This window comes from Rhyacophila brunnea, unplaced genomic scaffold (genome assembly GCF_057557595.1).
Source record: "Rhyacophila brunnea isolate RB1 unplaced genomic scaffold, BYU_Rbru_1.0 scaffold_2, whole genome shotgun sequence".
Lineage (NCBI taxonomy): Eukaryota > Metazoa > Arthropoda > Insecta > Trichoptera > Rhyacophilidae > Rhyacophila > Rhyacophila brunnea.
Window position 1 is genome coordinate 2,665,967 of NW_028232859.1, and position 21,606 is coordinate 2,687,572.

The 21,606-nt window shown below is 35.2% G+C and overlaps 2 protein-coding genes across 2 annotated transcripts in view; both read left to right on the plus strand.

Moving 5' to 3' along the window:
* LOC147071683 (lipopolysaccharide-induced tumor necrosis factor-alpha factor homolog) overlaps positions 1-10,625 on the plus strand; it is a 28,982-nt gene extending 18,357 nt beyond the window's left edge. The window contains exons 3-4 of the mRNA XM_085946499.1: positions 5,847-5,970; positions 10,343-10,625. Coding sequence (XP_085802625.1) covers positions 5,847-5,970; positions 10,343-10,445 — 227 coding nt within the window. The 3' untranslated portion in view covers positions 10,446-10,625. The remainder of the gene's footprint in view (positions 1-5,846; positions 5,971-10,342) is intronic.
* Positions 10,626-18,369: 7,744 nt separating this feature from the next.
* Positions 18,370-21,606, plus strand: part of MED14 (mediator complex subunit 14) — a 41,116-nt gene continuing 37,879 nt past the window's right edge. The window contains exons 1-2 of the mRNA XM_085946500.1: positions 18,370-18,683; positions 21,271-21,498. Coding sequence (XP_085802626.1) covers positions 18,547-18,683; positions 21,271-21,498 — 365 coding nt within the window. The 5' untranslated portion in view covers positions 18,370-18,546. The remainder of the gene's footprint in view (positions 18,684-21,270; positions 21,499-21,606) is intronic.

Below are 21,606 nucleotides of genomic sequence, written 5' to 3' on the forward strand. Positions count from 1 at the left end.
GCCTGGGCTTTGGCAGTGGCCAAAGTGGGGGCCTGAGCGGGTTTATCAGCTTCCATGGTTTGTGAGTCGTCGTCAAAGTAGTCAGAATCATCGATGTCCAGGTCCTCGTAGTCAGCGTCGTCCTCCTCCGTGTCGGCTTGATTAGGGGTCACCAGCTTGATGGCATCGATTTCTTCTGGGACTCTCTGCATGTTGGATTTTGTTTTCTTTTTGCTCTCAGGCTTGTCTCTCTGTTTTTGGAGATCTGGCAGTGTCTCGTGTGGCGGAATCCCATAAGCGATGCAGAGAAAGCCGTAGATGTAGGCAAAATCTGCCGCTCTCAGCTTCCTCTTCAGCTCATGGATCTGCGTCAGGTCGGTTTGGATGTTATCGTCGATCTGCGCATGTGAGTCCGGATTCAGCAAACCGGTAAGCGAAGGAATCTTGCTCATCTTGGCTCGCTTAGTCGAACTGTAACGCAGTATCGGTAACAATATCTGAATGTGTCTGTTCTGTTAGCCGCTATGAAGGCTTCAGAGAAGTTCCAATTCACTCGGCCGTCGATAATTATCTCAAGAAAGACAATCAGAGGCGGCAGAAATTCATTAGATGTCCTCCAGATGGGCGATGATAACGGCGCTGCAGCATCCAAAGGTGGCGGACTGGATCGGCGATAGTGGCGGAATTATTTCAACGAAGGTGGCAGCTTCGTATTGAAATCAATCGGCGAAGGTGGCGGAGCAAGGTGGCGGAGTTATTCCAATCGAGAAAGGTGGCGGAGGTGGCGGAATTCGTATCGAATTTTCTTTGTGTCGAAATTCGGATCGGAATTATTGTAATCGAAATGTCTTGAAAGCGTTAATAAAATCGAATCTGTATCGGTATTATTACTCGTGTCGTAGCTTGAGGTATGACTGTTCGCGGTGAGTGCCAGTCTGCGTCTGTCGTGTGTGTTGGAACCGATTTAGCGATCATGAATTACCCCCTCTGTAGAGACAGAGTCCCTCTCGCTCGCGTGTATGACAGCGTCACGCTCACGCGCGGCGGGAAATCGGATCGATGATTTCGGTCGATCAAAGAGACCACGTACCAGAATAAAGTGCGGGAAATCCTTGATTGGCGGAGTATGAGTATGTACTAAACAATTATTAATGCCTATATGTTTGGTTGACGGAATAACATCCGTCAACTAGACGTAAGTATGTGCCTATGGCGACACCGATCGAAAATAATTAGGCACGTAGAAAAGTTTACACGACGGGCACAAATATAAATTCAGATAAATCAACGTTCCCAGTTATTAATCATAAATATTATGTTTTTATTCAGTAGAGAGGTTTATAACCTACATGTTGTATATTCTGAGACCAACGTCCGGGAAATATTCTGGCCGTCAGGGGTCCTCAAAGTTGGGCCTCCGACGGGGGTTAGCCGAAGGATTGGTATGCGCTATCGTAGGCCTGGTGCCGCAAATATACCAATTTGACCACTGGGATATGGAGCCATACCCTCCAGGCTAACTCGTGAGCATTCTTGTTTTTGGGTAAGAGGTACTGTCGCGCCTCTAGGGCCTGCAGTACGGCCGACCTTGTAAACGGCTCTCCCTCAGCCATGAGGAACGTCACCATACGGGGGGTATACTGTATCGACGGGAAATTAAAATACGAATCCGTTGATACCAAATACTTCTTCGTACGTGCATTTTGGTGGCTGAGTCAAAAACAAGATATAGCCGCTTCCTAGCGTACTCACTCTCTGTACTAGCAAGTGCACGCAATACGCAAGGCAAGTAAATTTTGGCCCGAGAAAATCGAGGCGGTACCCGGCGCCTAACGCCGAGTACCAATGTTTTGTACGTGGTTTTATTGTGAGAATAGTTACAGACCGTTTTCTGGCAATTATCATAATGAAACCGTTATGCAAATTTTACGACCATCAAACGTTGGACAAGGAACTACGAACAGCCCTAATTAGATAAAAAGGGCGGATTTTTAATCTCGATATCCAGTCTTCTAGCGTCTTCAGAGTCTGTCCCTGCGATACTCTGAGACGCGATTTTCTTGTTAAATCTCATACAAAGTTTCGAGTCGCGCGTCGTGGATTCTGCTAGGCAGAATCACCACCCCCTTTGAGCCACCCGCTTGGTCTCAAATACCTCTTGGACACGTCCATTTGGAAGGGGCGCGATACCTACCGTCGCGGAATACCTAACTGTCACTCTGACAGTTGAGGTCGCGTGTTTGTAAACAAACGCCTCGAGTAACTAAAGTTTTTTTTTGGACCCGGTTCCCAACCTTTTGTTTATGTGCCCCGGGACTCGTGTGAACTCGTCTACGTAATAATAATAAAAATTAATTTAATTATAAATAATAAGTGTACTGATTTTAATAATTATTACTATATAATAATTTAACTTTTTATAATCTTTTTTTGTGGTTTTCGAACTTTTTATAACATTTTTTGTGGTTGTGGAGATTAATAAACTGACTTTAATCCAGTGAACATTTTTTTATTTGGACTATAATATTGTGACTGCCTGCTCTTCCATATTGAATGTACCTCCACTCCTGGCATCGAGCTAGCTGAGGATTCGGAGGCCTACAGTTGCCAACTTTTTAACTTTATATTTTTGAGTTATTCCAATAATATTTTTTCTCACTTTTTGCTGCAATCCCCAATTCTTTTTCAATTTATTTTTTCATCAGCTCGACCGATTTTTCATGCCTTTTGAAATACTCTGCCCATCGTTTGTCACCGTTTTGCTCTTTTTTCAGAGCAGGAAAAACCAATCGGAAGTTCTGTATATTCATTATTATAACTTATTAAGTATAATAATTTTATTATACTACAGCTGGCTACACTGCCAGACATGTCTGAGACATCCAGACCGACAGGGATATCAGATATCACTCACTATAAGTTAGAAATTATTTATCAATAATCATAAACTCATAAACACCACTTACAGTAATCACTTTTTGTCACTTGTTGCATTTTTTATTGTTTTTGCAATTTGAGCTTTAGTAATTAAATCAATCCAATTGATGTACCTACCAACTTATTAATGATTGTATTGTATTTCTGCCAATGTTGCCATCTTTTGAAAGTGTAATTATAGTACAGAGCCTCTTAAATTATAGTATTTTGGGAAAAAAATATTGTATAGGCTTTTTGTTTCTCAGAAAAAAATAACGGATAATTTGAGAAACTCCGAGACCCTTTTTATTTCGGTACTCTTGCCACCAAAAATGCTTACCGAATTCAAGAATTTTCATTTTAAACCAAAGTCAATGAATTTTTTTACGTTTTTCGAGCAATTTTTTTTCTAAGTTTTCCAAATCTTCTTATATTACGAAATTATAGTACTTTGCACTAATTTATCGAATAGATATATCTAAATTTTAGTACTTTTTACATATTTTTTCCAATATTCAAAATTATAGTATTTTGGGCTTACTATACCTGTTTTATATCGTACATAGTACGCGGACCAAAATTATAGTACAAATACTATAATTATAGTATGGTTGGCAACACTGATTTCTGCAAAAAAAGACAAGAGTGCCTATAGACTTTGATAAAGATTGTAAATCCCAAAAGCCGAAATATGTCAGTGTCACGCACTGATTTTTCCGCCCCTGTGGGGGGCGCTCCCATAAGGAGTAGTGCTCCCCAGCCGCTCGGTCTGACCCTGGTAGTCAATGTGCCACCGATGGAATGATGACGACCCTTGGCAAGGCCGCACAAAATATTTCATATGTATAAGTCCCGCGGTTTGCTCTGACAGGTCCCACGACTTCTCAGAGTGAACTGTGGATGGTTAAGTCGGTCACAGACCATGTAAATATAGGTAACAGGTAATATGGTATAGGGTTAAAAATTTTGATCAAATATAATATGCTTAGGTAAAGAGTAATTAAATTAAATTAGATATAAAATATGATTTGGATGTAAGATAATATGTAATGCAAGGGTTAACGAGGTAATAAAGGGGGACTTATGGATGGGCGTTAGTAGTTTATAGTAGTTAAAATAATTAAGATAATTAAGGAATTAATGTAATTTAAGTAATATTAATATTAATCATATTATGTACATCGATATCGCTATATGTTTGGTTGATAGTCTGACATCCGTCAACCTTATATAAATGTGTAGCATATGGCGGTATCGGTGATCAGTGTGGATTTGTAAGAAATACAACCACCCCTAACGGATAAAAAGGCAAGATTATTAAATCCAAAGTCAGTCTGTTTTGTGGGTTCCGGGCGACGCCTTGTTGCCTCGGGACCCTTACGATCTCGTCTGCATAACTAATTAGAAATAATTAAGTTAATGTTAAATAATTAGTTAATAATAATCAAGTTAATTTTAAAATAATTAAACAATAATATTCGAATTAATTTTTAACTAATCAGTAATAAATGTGGTTATTTTTGTGACTTCGGATATTAGTTGACTCTTGTTTATTGAGACTTCGAACTGTGAACTTCGAATATTAATTGATTTGACTTTTTTCTTTTTTTTACTAATTGTGGTGTATGGATAATAACAATAAATCGAGTTTCTTTTAATTATTATAACCTTTGGGACTTTCGATACCAATGTGAATGATACCTTTGGACTATAATCCTTGATGAAGGAATGCCATAAGGCCAAACATATTCTAATAACAATAAAATACGAGTTCTGAAGATTTCATCTGGTGTTTAATTGACTTTGTGTCCCGTGACTTTTTTGGTTACTCCACGTCTATGAGATTCCTGCCTGTTCCTCCACATTAATGAACCTCCACTTCCAAGTGCCTGAGCTAGTCAGGAAGTCGGAGGCCTTCATCAGGATGATGAAAGGAATAATTTAATTGTGTTGTGCCAATAGAATAATTAATTTTAGTTGCATGACAAAATACAGGTCAATATTTTGTAAAGTCTCTTTGTTTTCTGTCCATCTCATTTAGCTAGTTGCCACACCGGGCCCCGGGCCCCCCTAAGCCTGGGCCCCCAGGCTAGAGCCCTATCATCCCCCCCCCCCCTTCTGGGGGCCATGCTTGGGACCCACGACGCTATAGGCCGACGCTTAGCCGCATATTTTATTTTATTTTATTTCTTTTATCATGGGTAGGTAGGTATGTAAAAATATCACTTTCTAATAAAAAAAATTTGAACCTGTTTTTTGTTGGCTATGAGTAGAATAATTACACATATAAATATCTTCGAGTTGGCTACCTGGCCCGCCGAGTCTAAAATTTATACAATCTGGCCCTTTTCAAAAAAAGTTTGCCGACAGTTTAGTTAAGTTGTCAATCTCATTTAACAGTTCAGTTGCAAAATGAAATCTATATTTATGTTTTTTTTATCCACTAAAAATGAATAATATTCTTATAACAATTTTCTAAACACATTGGTTGGTATAATGTTGTAGGTAAGAAATAATAATATTTCAATTGAGATTAGAAAAGTAGTTTGAAAAATATGGCAACATAGAAACTTGCACGTCAATTTAACTGGCAACTCGAAAAGATGGATACGATAACTGATGGAAAACCCTTCCTGTCTCGTTTCGGTTTCAGTCTGCCACTTCAGTATTGTATTTATACGTTAGTTTAATTGACAGCCCGGCTGAAACGGAGATTGATCGGACAGCAAAACTGATCGTTTAAAATCACCTTATACGTCGTACTGAACATAAGAGAGAAGGGTTTGATCATAAAATTAAGGTTAACAAAACACACAAATTAAGAGAAATTATACTGATCAATGTTTATTTCCGGAAAACCCAACCTCAACTCCCCAGTAGGAGCATAATATTATATGTATCCCATAAATATGTAATAATAATTATTAATACTATGTATATTGTCATTCTAGACTTGGTCGTAGGACCGAAGGAGCAGACGATGTTGTGTCCTGGCTGCAAGCAAACAATTAAAACCACAGTTCGCCACAGGACCACTACCAGGACTCATCTAATGGCTTGCTTGTGTTGTCTGCTGTAAGTAGCTTTCTTAAATAAATAGTAAGTATCAAAAATGGGTTTTGTTAAAAGTGCCGGAAGCCATGACCTTTTAAACCGTAACCTATCATGCCTATTAATATTTTCAGCGAAATTCAATATTCGATCTGGTATGTCTGATTGTCACAACTGACAGCACACTATTTTACTCTGAGCACCGTTTGCTCTCTTGAACACATCTCTGTGAGCAACCTATATCGTCTATGGTCACTGTCAAGAATCCCAAAATGAATGATTCATTTGATAATACACCTCGAATTAACCGGACGAATTGGGGATGAATGTAGTACAAATGATTAATCCGCATAATCATAAAAATAATCTTTTTTGTAAGTAGGTACGGTACTCTTTCAGTAATCCGCCACCCCAACAACCAGACAATGCGAAGAATCCAGAGTATGCAGAATATAGTGCATACATACAAAATATGGTAAAAATTAAAACAGGTATTTCATAAAAATAGTTTTTTTGAGAAATTTGTACTAACAAATTACGGTTTTATTTATAATCAAAATCAAGTATTTATTAAATTATACATATTTAAGTTTATTAACTAAATATTAAACAGTAAATCACTCAACCCAACCAGTTGTTCAGTGAGGCAGATATTTTGAATGACTTAAGCAGGGCACGCATAGCGTGATTTATATCGGAGGCAATGCGCGTGCACTGAAGAAATGCGTCTGCACCGAAGAATTGCATGGGCATCGAAGAATTGTGGACGCGATAAGAAACGTCAAAATGGATTCTGTAGAGGTTGCATGCATATTTGCCCTTATATAAAAAAATGAAAACGGAGATCCGGATGCATCCAATATTAAGTGGTAGACAAATGAAGGGTCAATTCTACCAATCCTACGAAGAATTACGGGCATACCCTCAGAAGTTTTTAATTACACAAGAATGTCTGTCGATAGCTTTGATAGGTTACATGTAATAATGTCACCACATACAACATATCAAAACGTCATTCGTGAGTGTATCCTTAGTAAAAAAAGGCTTTTAGTAATGTTACGTAGTATCATTAGTAAATTGTCAAACTCTTTTAAAACGTGGATGTATATATTTATAAAGAAAGAAACTGAGAAAATGCGACTGGTAAGCGCACGCAAAGCCGATACGGATCGATGAACTGTCAAACGTGTATCTCGTAGCGGTTCGATGCTGTATGTGTGCACTCCATACGAAACGCATCACTTGTGTGCTTGTGTGAGTGCACTCTCGGCCGGCTAGACATCACCATGCGTCTGCTCTCATTTAAAAGTGTTGTCAATAGAGGTACGGCGGGTTTGGATTGGTGCAAAATTTTGTGTCTGAACACAGAATTTCAACACAGCCGTTCACTTGATTGTCCATGCGCAAGCTTGCATCAGAATACTATGGTTACAACTTCCAAATTCTTGACCGTACGATAATTAACCGTTCATGCGCGCTAGGCCTTAGGATTCTTGGCTTTGCCTATAATCAAAAGCTTCATTTTGTGTGTGTGTGCACGGCACAATTGTGATGCGGTCCTTGGGCACTTTCCCCCCTGGTAGATTACCTTCTTCGCGATGAACGTACGTTTTACAAAGGAGAAATTTCCAAAATAAACTTTTACGCAGCGGACTACTGAATTTGACAATCGAATACCGGCGAATTATAGAGCTTGATTATGTGCTTTCAACTAGTAATTACAAGATAAAAAGAACTTTTTATATACCACATTTTTAAATTTTCTGTTGGAATCATATAAACTTGACAATTCTATGTACGAGGGTGGGTCAATAATTCCTTAGAAAAAAGCATTAAAACAGTTTTTATTTTTGTATTTTTTTTTTATTTCTCAACATAATCTCCTTGGAGCTCAATACACTTGGTTCCTCAAAATAAGCATTTGTCCGATCGACGACTTCTTCATTTGAAAAAAAACGTTGTCCACTTAGCCATTTTTTTAAGTTTGGGAAAAGGAAAAAGTCACTGGCGGCTAAATCTGGCGAATACGGTGGGTGGTCGACCAATTCGAACTTCAATTCTTCAATTTTAGCCATTGATTGTAAACATGTGTGAACACGGGCATTGTCCTGATGAAAGAGGATTTTTTTCCTGTTTAAATGAGGCCGTTTTTCTTCAATTTTGTTTTTTAGCTGGTCCAATAAAGATGCATAATAATCCCCTGTTATTGTTTTTCCTTTTTCCAAATAGTCAACGAAAATTTTTCCACGTGCATCCCAAAATACAGTAGCCATAACCTTACCAGCTGATTTTACGGTTTTCGCCTTCTTTGGACATGGTTCGCCTTTCGCAATCCACTGCTTTGACTGTTCTTTCGTCTCGGGAGTATAGTGGTGTATCCATGTTTCATCTACAGTCACAAAGCGACGGAAAAATTCATCCGGATTGCGTTGCATGAGCGACAACAGGGCTTTAGAGGCCACCACCCTATTGCGTTTATTGTCGACTGTGAGCAAACGCGGCACCCATCTTGCAGAAATTTTTTTCATGCCCAATTTGTCATGTAAAATAGAAATGACGCTACCTTTTGAGATCCCTGTAACCTCAATTATTTCACTCAACTTTAATCTTCGGTCACTTGACACCATATCGTGGATTTTATTGATCATTTCTGGTGTAGTCACCTCTACAGGACGTCCTGAGCGTGGTTCATCCTTTGTTGATGTACGACCACGTTTAAATTCATTTAACCAGTTATAAATAGTTGCAAGTGAAGGAGCAGATATGCCGTGAACTAAATCCAACTCATTTTTTATTTCCTTTGCTGTTAACCCTTTTATATTAAAATGTTTAATAACAGCTCTAAACTCAATTTTCTCCATTTTCCATTTTTCCATTTTCCACAAGCAAATTTTTTTTTTAAATGTACGAGAAACACACAACAACCCGACCAATCTGATTGAAACTTCGCAGCATACTGAATCGGTAGTGCCGCTGCATGAAAACAAACCGCTTACAGTACTAGTCGCGCCACCTGTCGGCTTTTCTAAGGACTTATTGACCCACCCTCGTATTAATAAAAAAAAATTCCCTTTCAATACAGTGAAAAGTTTTTAGAGATTCATCATATCATACCAGTTCATTATTTATAATAATTTAGTACAAATAAGACAATTCGTGAGCCTAATACTACAAGGTCCTAAGTGTTCGTCCTTGAAAAAACAAACCCAACAAAGAAGTAGTATTATAAGCTACCTCATTGTTACTTTTGTTTCTCCAAGGACAAACACTTAGAACCTTGTAGTTCTCCACTCGCGAATTGTCAACAAATCATTTTTTTGCTATTTTGCAACAACCAAACAAATTTAAAATACTGAAATGTCATTTTGATTTCCATAGTAACACACGTATATATTAATAATTTAGTTGTTAGGACCACCCCCTTAGCAACCAATAACAGTATTTTACTTTTTACGGATTTCTTCCGAAATAACTTTTCATACAAAACAGAATTAACTGAAAATGAATTCAATTCTACTTAAGATTGCTAAAAGTATTAAAAGAATGCATTGGCATTGTGTTCTGATATATTTTAAAGTTTCAAATGTCTAGCTAGTCGGGAAGTTAGTTAAAAATCGATTGCAAGATTTGTACTGGATAAATAACCACTGGACAAACAAGAATACGAGCTAAGAAAAACGTGGTAAAAATAACGGCGGATTATAGTAGTTGTCGGATAATCGAGCGGCGTATTACTGAGAGTGTACTGTACTCCATATTCTCAAAAAACGTTTTTAATTTATAATATGTCTAAATGTATGTAGTAACTAAAATGAACATTTACATAATATGATAAAATGCAATGTAATACAAAAATTGTATTTCCATCACCCACACATCTACCAATAATATAACATGGTTCAACCTATTGACGGTAGAAGCAAAAAATGCAACAATGGCGGCTGTCATTGGTGATGCCAACTTGATAAAATAAACCAAAATCTAATTATTTCTAGATTGTAGGTTGTGTTAGGTTTTGGTTTGTTTTTAGGTCTAAGTACTAAGTACCACAAAAATGGTATGGTATTTATTAAAATCCTGCCATCGGCTTGCATCTGTCATGGACTGGTGGATCCTCCTTATTATACATGAAATACAACTGCATATTAATAATTTGGGATTTTGTATATTGCTTAAATTGGTCTGGCATCCTTCCGCTCATTTTTATTCCTCCATTTAAAAATATAAATTTCAGGTTGTTTTTAAATGAATGGGAAAGTATTTTTTTTAAAATCTACGATCATAGTGAAATCCGGATAAGATATTTGGCCATAAGTATATTAATAACTACTGTTCAGTTTTAAAATAACTTTTCTTAATAAGTAGGTAAATGATAAATTTGTTTTTCTGTCATCAGGTGCCTTCCATTCATGTGCGTGCCTTACTGCATGGATACATGCCGAGACAGCAATCACTATTGCCCCAATTGCGACACTTTCATTGGAACATACAAAGGTTGACAACAATATCAAAGATGATAAATTATATATTAAAACGTGCCTTCAGATTTTGTACCTTCATTATGAGAATCTCATTTATACATTCATTTTATTTTTTGTACTTACGTAAAAATATTTTTATTATTTTATTTTATTAAAAATGTTTAATAATGCATGCTACTTACAATTTTTTTAGTTACTGACAGGTTCAATATTTTTAAGTTTAGTCATTAGTTTTTTTAATTTTAATTTTGCATACATAATGACTATTTTTTATACATTTGAGGCGTCTAATTCCAAAAAGCGATAAGTCCACATCTGGTCAAAATCGAGAAAAAAATACGCACGTATTCTTTGTATAATTTTACACAATATGTATTGATCTATAAATTCCAAAACGCAACACAGCCCGATGAAAAAAAAATATTTTGAGTCTCGATTTATTACAAAAAGCTTTATTCAAATGTTTCATTTTATTTAAAGCTTGGTTGATTTCGCGCGTGTGTCAACCAATAAAGGGACGTTCAATATTGAAAAGGGTGTCTCCCATGCTGTAGCATCTGGTAAACTAATGACAGTGCCACGGAAATATGTGCCTTATGTGGAATAAATTAAAAAGTGAGGTACAAGTAGCGCCCTACGTCCAATTTTATTTTGCCTATATTTATTACATTTAAAGAGTATCGGCTGAAACAAATTGCCATTTGTTTCTAATTTCGACATAGAATACAACAGAAAAAATAATCTCACGTTAAGACAAATAATTGAAGCTTGTAACATAAAAGTGTTGTTTCCCAAAAATATTGAATTGTGGACTTGTCGCTTTTTGTAATTAGACGCCTCATTTTATGTGTTGTGGTTTATTAGTTTATTCATGCTGTATTTTGGATATTATATGTTATATCAAAAATTCTACCCATTATGTCAAACCACTGCTTTTATTTGACAACTCATTTACAAAGTAATTTAAAAGCAATTTAAAAATTAAAAATAATATGGTCACCATAATTATTGTCTTTCTATACTGTTATACTTGTAAATCCCATTTTGGTCAAAAATAAAATTTGATTGTATACACTAGGAGTATTTAGTATTATCGAATCAATGTCTTGCACCCATAAAATGTCTCAATCATTTTAAAAATCAATTCAAGAAAACGTCTTAATTCACTTTCATACAATGGAGAAATTTGCAATTCTCATTAAAGTATCAGGAAATATTAATTTCTATAGAGTAATTTTTCTTTTTCATTTTTTAAATTAAGAAATTCTGTTTAACCGTATGCACCCATTAATGCTATCTGTGGTTGCGTTTTTATGTATGTGTTCCGTCTAAACTCCGCACAGGCATACCATGCCAACTGTCTCCTACATTTAGTATAGTGGAAACAAGTCGCAACGGCCAGACGGTAGTGGCGCACGCTATAAACCGAAAATTAGACAGTTTTACTGTATCCTGAAAACAAGTTATTTTGGATTTACGAGGTTTACAAGATAGCTGATAGACTGATGATATACTGTTATGAATACCACTGCATGTTAGTATTAATCATTTATTAAATTTATAATGAATATTTTTTCTGTAAGAATTTTCGTAAAAAATATACTTTCATAATTTTTATTGTTATGTTTATTCAACCTTTTAATATTAAGACACGGATAGTTGGATATCATAAAGAAGACAGGTAATAATTAAGTAAGTGTGAATAATATCTGGGGGTAAGTCCACTTTTTTCGAAAATGATGTTTTGGTGCCAATTTTTAAATGAGACTAATATCTACGAGAAGGAGATTGCAACAAGTCCAAAAATTTTGTACTTTTAAAGATAAATCATAAATCTGTGCAGTTAGTCCTCTACCCTGTAGAAGCAGAATGCAGCAGAGTGACTTATCGCATTACGCTTCTAAATTGTGACAATTATATCGACTACAATATATGAATGTTGGACTTACTTCATTGTGCTATTAAAATTTTTCATTTGGCTGGAAACATTTTCAGTAGCAGAGTGAAGTAAGTCCACTTCTTATTTCGCATTTAATGCCATTTTATATTAAAAGATACACTGATTTTGATATGTAACATTTAAAAAAAATTAAGAACATTATGTTTTTTATACTGAAATAAAAAAAATCATTTGTTATATTTTACCATTCAAAGTAGTTTTAAATTTTAAAACTGCTCCCCTGAACAATTTCACTTTTGTGACTTACTGCTTTCTGCTTCTCAGACCCAGATATATGATTTAAGAGTAAATTTACCAAATCTGAATATTCCTGATCAAGATTCCTTTATCAAAATCGCAATATTATTTATAAATAATGGATGGTACCATAGGTAATGTATAAAATATGTTAGGTTTGGGTCTCTGGTTAACCATCACATATCGCTTACTGTTTTACACAAACTTCGGATGACTTAGTTGTCACATTAGTGCACATAACATAATATCATCATTATCGGGTCTTATAATCCTTATAAGTATGGCTTTTCAAAACAGTTTTTAATATAGAATTACGTCTTTTTATTAAGCAATGCAGTGTTTGGACCCTCAAGATTGGTGGGGCACTATATGCGCATAACTCTGTGAGATCTCAATCAATCTGCTTGTTTACACTGTACTTTGTAAACTGTTCATTCGTTAAGGGGCCACTTGTGCAGAAGATTATTGCTGTTTTCATTTGGAGGTTCTCGTGGTGCAGTGCGTAAGTTCGCTGGCCTTCCATCCCGGAGTTCTGGGTTCGATTCCCGGTGAGGTCAAAATATATTTACCTAATCTAATATATAAATTCCTCAAGCCTGGGAGTTTTACCACTATTATTGGGCTTCACAGCCAGTTGTGGTGTTTAATAAAGAAACAAATAATTTAATACTACATACCAATATGTTTTTTAAAAGTGAAAGTGATAATTATTTTGTATCTCTTATTACGCATGCTAATATGATTTAAAAGTTATTCTTACGGGGCACGTCTTACGTGAGCAACGTCGGCGAAGCGATGAGCGGCGCGCGCAACTCAAACGTATTAACGTACAACCAAAAAAGGACTGTTTACGAGCATTTTCACACACGGTTATACGTTTGAGTTGCGCGTGCCTCTCAACGCTTCGCGCGACTTCGCCCACATAAAACGCCCGATAACTTTTATTGTGACATTCGAATTTGATAACCAAGGCTTTAAACATTCAACAATTCAAGACATTTTTTTTTCTTTAATTTCACGCAGAACCGCACTCGCTGATATAACAAATGTAGTTCTACGTCCATAAACTCTCCAGCTCACTTTGCTAGTGAACCACTGATATTTTTTTTAATGATTGGTTGCTTGCCATTTGCTGAACCTATTAGGTACTTGCACGGCCCAGCAATGGCCGAGTGTTACCCGGGTCTGGAAAATTCACATGTTTTTCAAAGTGTGTTTGGACCCAGAGTATGGGAATGTTAGATATAATGGAACAACTTTACCTTGAAATTGCGAAGATTGCAATTTCTTCTATTGAGCATGAATTACATAGGGCAAATTAATTAATTAATTATTGTTACCATTATTACTTTAGATTTCTCTTACATGTAGCCTATTGCATCGTTTGCTCTCGCTCTAACTATGTCTCTAACTTCACGCTTATGTGGTATGTTTATAATAGGCTGAGCAAAAGGAACTAACATCCATTTCTTATTAAAAAAAATCTGTTGATACAACCTATACTCTGTGGAGGCCCATAGTATGATCTTGGGATCGATCATGGTAAATGTTTTTTATCTGGATAAGGGGTTGGTAAACTATGGCCGCCTGCCTTTTTGGAATAGGTTTTTCTCAATTTCTTCATGAAGATGAAATAGTAACAAATTCGGTTATGCTAAAAATAACAACTCAAGTAGTTTTACGAGAACCTCATTGTCAAGGAAGGAAAGCTGTATACTTACGGTGAATTTGTTAAATCATATCCGATTGTAGCCACCGAAGAAATGTGTCCAGGAAAAATGGGGTGTGTAAATGTATCAGCCGTTCGGCGAGATATTTCCATATTTCAGAAGCCATATAGAGGTTGGACGGTCTCTTCGATATATACAAAAAAAGCGGCTTTATTCTCATTGGTACAGCTGTATTTCAATTGTGATAATTAATATTATTCCGTTAGGTACGTTTTGTTCAATATATTGGAGAAAATTTGTGTTCTTGATATTTGTAGGCCACATAAATAATAATATCCTCAGGAGGCCTCTTCACTCGCTCGCAGTCTAAAATATTTACTGTTTGGTCCATTTTGGTTGATAGCTAGAGACCAGCAACTGGTATGAATTCTAATTGATTTAAGTTTTCTACTGTTCTCTTTGTGACGTTTTTTGCGACCCTGGTTTCGCCTTTAAACATTTTCAGGCACTATACGCACACACCTATGGTAATTGGACACTGACAATGAATACAGTTAATTCTCATTTATGTAACAAATTAACACCTACCTATACTAAATGAATGTGAAAACTACTATGTAAAGTAGCAAGTCTAAAAACAACACGTGTCTAACATCATATCAATGAAATACCTATCTACTCAATTTCAAATTAAAATAATGGAAAGTTTTAGTATCCTCTCGAGGGCTTAGTGTCAAACAACACTATCTACAAAAGTGCAACTTTACAGGAGAGCCAAAAATCGTTATTTTAGATTCTTGTAACTCAACAAGGGAAATGTTTATTTAAAACCTAATGTTAATATTTTATAATTTATTGTGTATTGTACATTTACCTTGCTTATGATGATGTTAAAATTTATAAGGATAGTTTTAAAAAAATATGAAAACAAGGGTAACTTCTGTAGTTAGCGTTAAACTTTACTGACGATTTAATAAGAAATTAGAAAAGATTGACATAACGTTGTTTGACTATCATGTAGCCGTAAATGTAAAATAACATTATTTCAAAAAAAAAAAAAAAAACACTTTTTTGTAGATAACGTTGTCTGACTTTAAGCACTCGTATTATAACTACTATTCTTCTGTATACCTAACGATAAGAGAAAATTACGTAGGTACACATCACTTTAAGCGCAGTAATTGCAATCAATATGCTGGACATACCTGTCGTAAAGGAAAGTATACTATAATTTGTTATTAACATTGTCATTTTGAAAATGATAGGATTATCATTGGATTTAAATTGGATAATGTATCCAAATGAGAAAATCGGTCACTCAGGTAGAAATAGACATACGTCGTTCTCGAACGTACGAATCTTTTTAAACTAATCTATAGCCAGCGAACAAATCGGTCCCGTGTCACCTGGCGCTTATGCAGTTCGTCTACTTCGCGCAGTATAGGAAGAAATGTGGGTGCGAAGAACACGCTGCCAGATGAACTGAATATGTCGTTCGGTGCGAACTAGATTGGCGAGAGTGCGCGCGCAGTATAGGAAGAAACGTGGGTGCGAAGGATACGCTGCCAGGCGAACTGAATATATCGTTCCGTTGAACTAGATTGGCGAGAGTGCGCGCGCAGTATAGGAAGAAACATGGGTGCGAAGGATACGCTGCCAGGCGAACTGAATATATCGTTCCGTTGAACTAGATTGGCGAGAGTGCGCGCGCAGTATAGGAAGGAAAGGGGGTGCAAAGGACACGCTGCCAGACGAACTGAATATGTCGTTCGGCGCGAACTAGATTTGTGAGAGTGCGAGCGCAGTATAGGAAGAAACGGGGGTGCGAAGCAACAAAAGACAATTGACCTAATCTGTCCGAACAAATCACTATCCGTACCTAATTGACCTATTCGGTTGGAGTCCTTATTAAGTGACTCATTTCCCATATCTAGGTAGGAAACCTATCTATTTCAATATGCTTTGATAGGTGTTAGAAAGCTTATGGCTCTGAGGAAAAAACGAATAATAGCATTTTATTATTTGGAATGTCAATAACGGCCATACTGATTTTCAAATTTGCATAGTTGCAGTTTTATGTATAATATTGTCTATGGTATTCAGTGATGCCATATTTCGAAAGTGGAATTATAGTACAGTGCCTTCAAAATTATAGTATTTCGGCAAAAAATATGGTACATGTTGAGTGACCAATAATTTTCTGCATTTTCAAAAAATTAAACGTAGGGTAATTAACGTCTTGTTTTTTTAGACAAAATATCCATGAAGGGTAATTATTAACGTCTCGTTTTTTTAGACAAAATTCAAATGTTAAGTCAGTGGTTTCCAAACTTTAATCTGATCAAATGATGAAAATCTGATCTACCCTTATTTCATTTAATAATACAGACACCTTTTTAAATAGTCAACAATGTACCTACTTACAAATACAAAAATAAAAAAAAAATAAACAAGGTTTTACTACTTATATTACATTATTTTTTGACGAATGTGCTTGTTTATTAGCACAATCAATTTCAATAGGAGTCAATCCAAATTTTTTTTTTTTTTTGCTATTAATAAAATAATGTGAAAAGTGCATTAGCAAACTAACCATGAACTCAATAAATAGATTTTTGTTTGCTTTAATATATCTGGCGTAGAAATAATTTAAAAGTGGAGACATGGCGAACTTTTTTTTTTCATTTTGATTTCCTAAGCTCCAATTTGTTATGAATGCCTTCACTTTGTCGTTTTAAATCAGTGAATGCATTAGTGGTCCTTGGATTGATTTATTCACTCAATTTTCGACCAAATAGACAAGTTTAACAACAAAATTATCGTTCCTGAACAAATTTGTCTCAAATTTCAACATTATGATTAATTTGACCCTTTTATTTCATTTTTTTACGAGATAGCCATTGCGCTTCACAATAGTATAGAAGTGAGGGATTATAAAATTAGTCTCCATATTTGCAGAAAGGTTTGCAAACAACCTTTTATAGGACTTTTTTTTTGTGTAGTTTATAACTAGCGGCCGTTTTATGAATTATGTATTTGCAAACTGCAAACCTGTGGCTAACGTCACCTTTTTTTAGACATGGGGATTATTTTTTTTTGCTTCTCACGAATTATTTTGACGTTGTTTTTCTTCAATTGGAAACTTTTTTTCCGATTTCTCAAAATTATAGTATTTTGGGCGTACTATACCTGTTTTATATCGTACATAGTTCGCAGACGAAAATTATAGTACAAATACTATAATTATAGTACAGTTGGCAACACTGATGGTATTCTCAGAATCGTAAATGTATCTCCCAGACAGTGTTGCCATATTTCCAAAGTGGAATTATTATAGTACCGAGCCTCCAAAATTATAGTATTTCAGCCAAAAATATTGTACGCGTTGAATGACCAATACTTTTCCACATTTTTAAAAAAAATACATGTTAAGTAATTAAAGTCACCTTTTTTTAGACAAAAATTCAAGCGTAAAGTAATTAACTTCTGGATTTTTTAGACACAATTTCAAAAAGGTAAGTAATTTAGTTCTCCAGCAGCTTTAGGGCTATTTATAATCTATTGCCTACTTTTTTTCCGAATTTTGAAAATTTTAGTATTTTGGGCGTACTATACCTGTTTTATATCGTACATAGTACGCAACCGAAATTTATAGTACAAATAATACTATAATTATAGTACGGTTGGCAACACTGCTCCCAGAAACGATGATGAAAATTTTTATTTGAGAAAATTAAACATGGTTCCCCGATGTCTTTCACTTTGATAAAAATGTCATATTATCATGAATATTGTACTCAGAAATTTAATTGGTATTTTAATCATTAAAACGTTTTCAACAAAGAGACTACCTACCTACCTAATCGCTTTGATTTTCAAAATTTTACTCACCTATTTCCGCAAAATGACATTTTTCGATTTACAGTTTTTTGTTTTTATAAATTATTAAGATTATACCTACATTGAAAATTCACTGTTATAGTTTTTAGTACATGAGAATTTTTTTCTTGGGAAATATCAATTCTTTTTTAGTTGTATTTTTTTTTGTTTCTATTCTACCTGGCAGCACTTCGCAGTTGTCATTTCTTTCTACAGAGTTGAAGTTTTGCTTATCTGTTTATTTTGCAAATTACCAAATCAAATACTCACAATAACACCGTATTTTTCTGGTTTCCGTATATTTATTGCGAGTCACAAGGCTAAATACTAACTTGATAACATGTAATTCTTCGGTGAATTTATATTTTAAAAAATGGTGCCAGTTTCAATAGAAGGATGCGGGCCCGTGTCAGAGGGCGGCGGCGCCCGTGGGGGCTCCATATCGCTCGCTATGCTCATAGACTTTATAGTACAGAGAACATATCACGAACTGACAGTACTTGCGGAACTGTAAGTGAACAAGATACTTTTGAAATTATATGAATTTTGTGGTTAGGTAGGTGCCTGGCAGCCCATCAGAATAAAACTGTCTTTTCCAATTGCACTTTTAATTGAATTTTAATCCATCTGTACCATATTTAGGCTTATAAGTGGTTTGTTGAATATTCATATTAAATTTGATTCCTTTCTACATAGATTTTGGAAAATTATTGATATTTACATATCCTCTTTAAGTAATAAAAAAAAAGATAAATTATTTATTCCAGGTTTTAATACATACGATGTCATCATTATTCTACCAAAAGCAATAAAATAATTCATAAAATCGTCACTGTTCTGGCAGAAGACACTAATTCGAAAAAATGACATATTGAGTTAGTTATACCAAAATGTTCCTTATTTCAAACTTTACTGTCTGGAAACCTTCTTAATAAATAAACAGTCTTTATTTTAAAGTCATCCTTTTAACGATTACTCAATAAACTCACATGATAGACTATTTCAAACATTTTAACAACTTAAAAGTTAAATTACTCAAAATTAGTATTGTCCAGTTAGTGTGTTCTGCCAGAACAGAGACGAAATTATCCTTTATTATACATAAATTCACCCATAAAATCTATTTATAAATATAGCATTTCCAGAATCCAATTATTTTAATCTCATTATGTAGGTACATGCAGGGCTTTTTAAAAAAAAAAAAAAAGATGTCGGAACTCACTTCTTGCCAAACAATTTACCAATTGTAAAAACGTCATATATTTGAATAAAAGTATATAGTGATTTCCATGGTACCCACATCCTACCTATCACTAAGGTTAAAGGCATTGTGATGCTCTATGCTAGCGTTTTTCAAATGTTGTTCGAGGTAAAATTAAAGGTATTCAGTGTATCAACAAACATTAACCAAAAGATGCAATTACACAACCACATATTTTAAAATGTTAATACGCTCGTATTGGGTTAATAATTAGATTTATTTGCGAAAATTCGCGTTCACATTCACTTGAAGAAATGGTAATAGAATTCAATGCACATATCAAATGCGATAGTTTTTCATGTCTTTTCATATGAGATGATTCAGAAAAATTAACTTGTAGGTAGGTAGGTAGTACCTACCTACCTACAAGTTAATTTTTCTGAATCATCTATACTATATAATCGCGAACAATGTTTCATCTAATTGCTTTTGAAACATTAAAAATACCGTGCAAAAATGTGCCGGAACGCCGTTCCCCCGCGTTACATTACAAAAAAAGCCCTGGGTACATGTAATATTTTATAAACTTAAATAAAATACTAACTATAAAGTAAATCAATTTATTGATACACATTTTTGTCTTTGTTGAAATTTTTTCTGGGTAGGACAAAAGAGAAATATCCGGATAATCTCTTGTGCACGAAAATCGCTCAGTAATTACTGTTCGTTGACTCATTTAAGAAATAAAATCTTGTAATACAGAAAATATGCCAACAACTCTTGCCGTATTTGAAACATATAACAGGTAATTTATCTTATAGTATCATGAAAACAGACTTCTGAATGCAAAAGCAGGTCTAAGTAATGATCATTGACTTCTAATGAAATTAATATTCAGCCTACTTTGTATAGCTCAGTATTAAGTAAGTCTGATTGAAATCTATTTAGCTAATCTTCTTCAATCCCAACTATTGCTGTACTGCATTGAGGAAACATTGTTTTAGCCTATGGTCATCCTGTCTATAGAAAAGTAACATCCGATACTAACCATTGGCGCCAACAGCCCACAGAATTGGAACGTCTAAAGGGCTTTTTACAGAAACATCAATGTCTGTTGTATATTTCAAAACCTGTCCGAAATTAACTAAAACCATCTTGTGTTATATGCAGTGGCGGCTCGCGCATATGCACTGCGGTACTGCAGTACCCCCAAGCAAATTGAGACAAATGTAATATTATAATATCCATAAATTTATGTATATAATATGAAAATATCAATATTATTAAGCGTCTGATCAGCTCGTCCGCGCATCGATACATTCAATGTCCAATAATATTATCATACATAGCGGTAGGTACTTGATTTTGCACAGTACCGATTTCAATAGTGTATTCTCGAGTTGGCGAAGGAAGGGCGCAGGCAGCGGTGCTCGCAGCTGTAAGCCAAATCGGCACTGCGAGTCAGACAGTAAGATTTCAGAAATTTAAAAATTTATTTTTGCAAGCAATTTATGCAAAGTTCTTTATTTTAATTATTAATATAAGTAATTATTTATATTTAATTTTGATGTTAATAGTAAAATATAATCCAAATAAACATTTATTTTTATTTTTAATCAACCGCAGCACCCCCAAATATCTTATCCACGAGCCGCCACTGGTTATATTTAACCAAATTTATGAACATGTCAACAAACACTTATCTTCCCACATTTTTGTCTCTTACACACTTCATCTCTGACTCGTGGTTGTAGGGATTCAGCAAACCTACTTATTAATAATATGCAACAAAAGCCATATTTCCATTGACTCTCATCCATGCAAAATATTTTCTCTCAACGGATAAATATCTCCATGATTATGCAGTTTTATAATTCTTTGTATTTGTTAAACCAGCCTCCCTCGGAAGACAGATATAGAACGCAAAGTAGAAATCTACAAATTGTCGGCCAGAACGCGTCAGCTGTTTGTGCGTCTATTGGCGCTCGTGAAATGGGCAGGCAGTGCTTCCAAGGTGGACCGCTCCGCACACATCATGGCCTTCCTAGACAAGCAAGCGCTACTATTCGTGGACACGGCAGATATGCTTGCAAGGATGGCCAGAGAGACACTTGTGCATGCCAGGTAACAATGTTTTTCTTAAGTATTCATTAAGCAGCAATAGTATAATCTATCAGTCGACAACTTGGTCCAGACATGCATTACGGGTCTAGGACGATTTGGCACCGGACA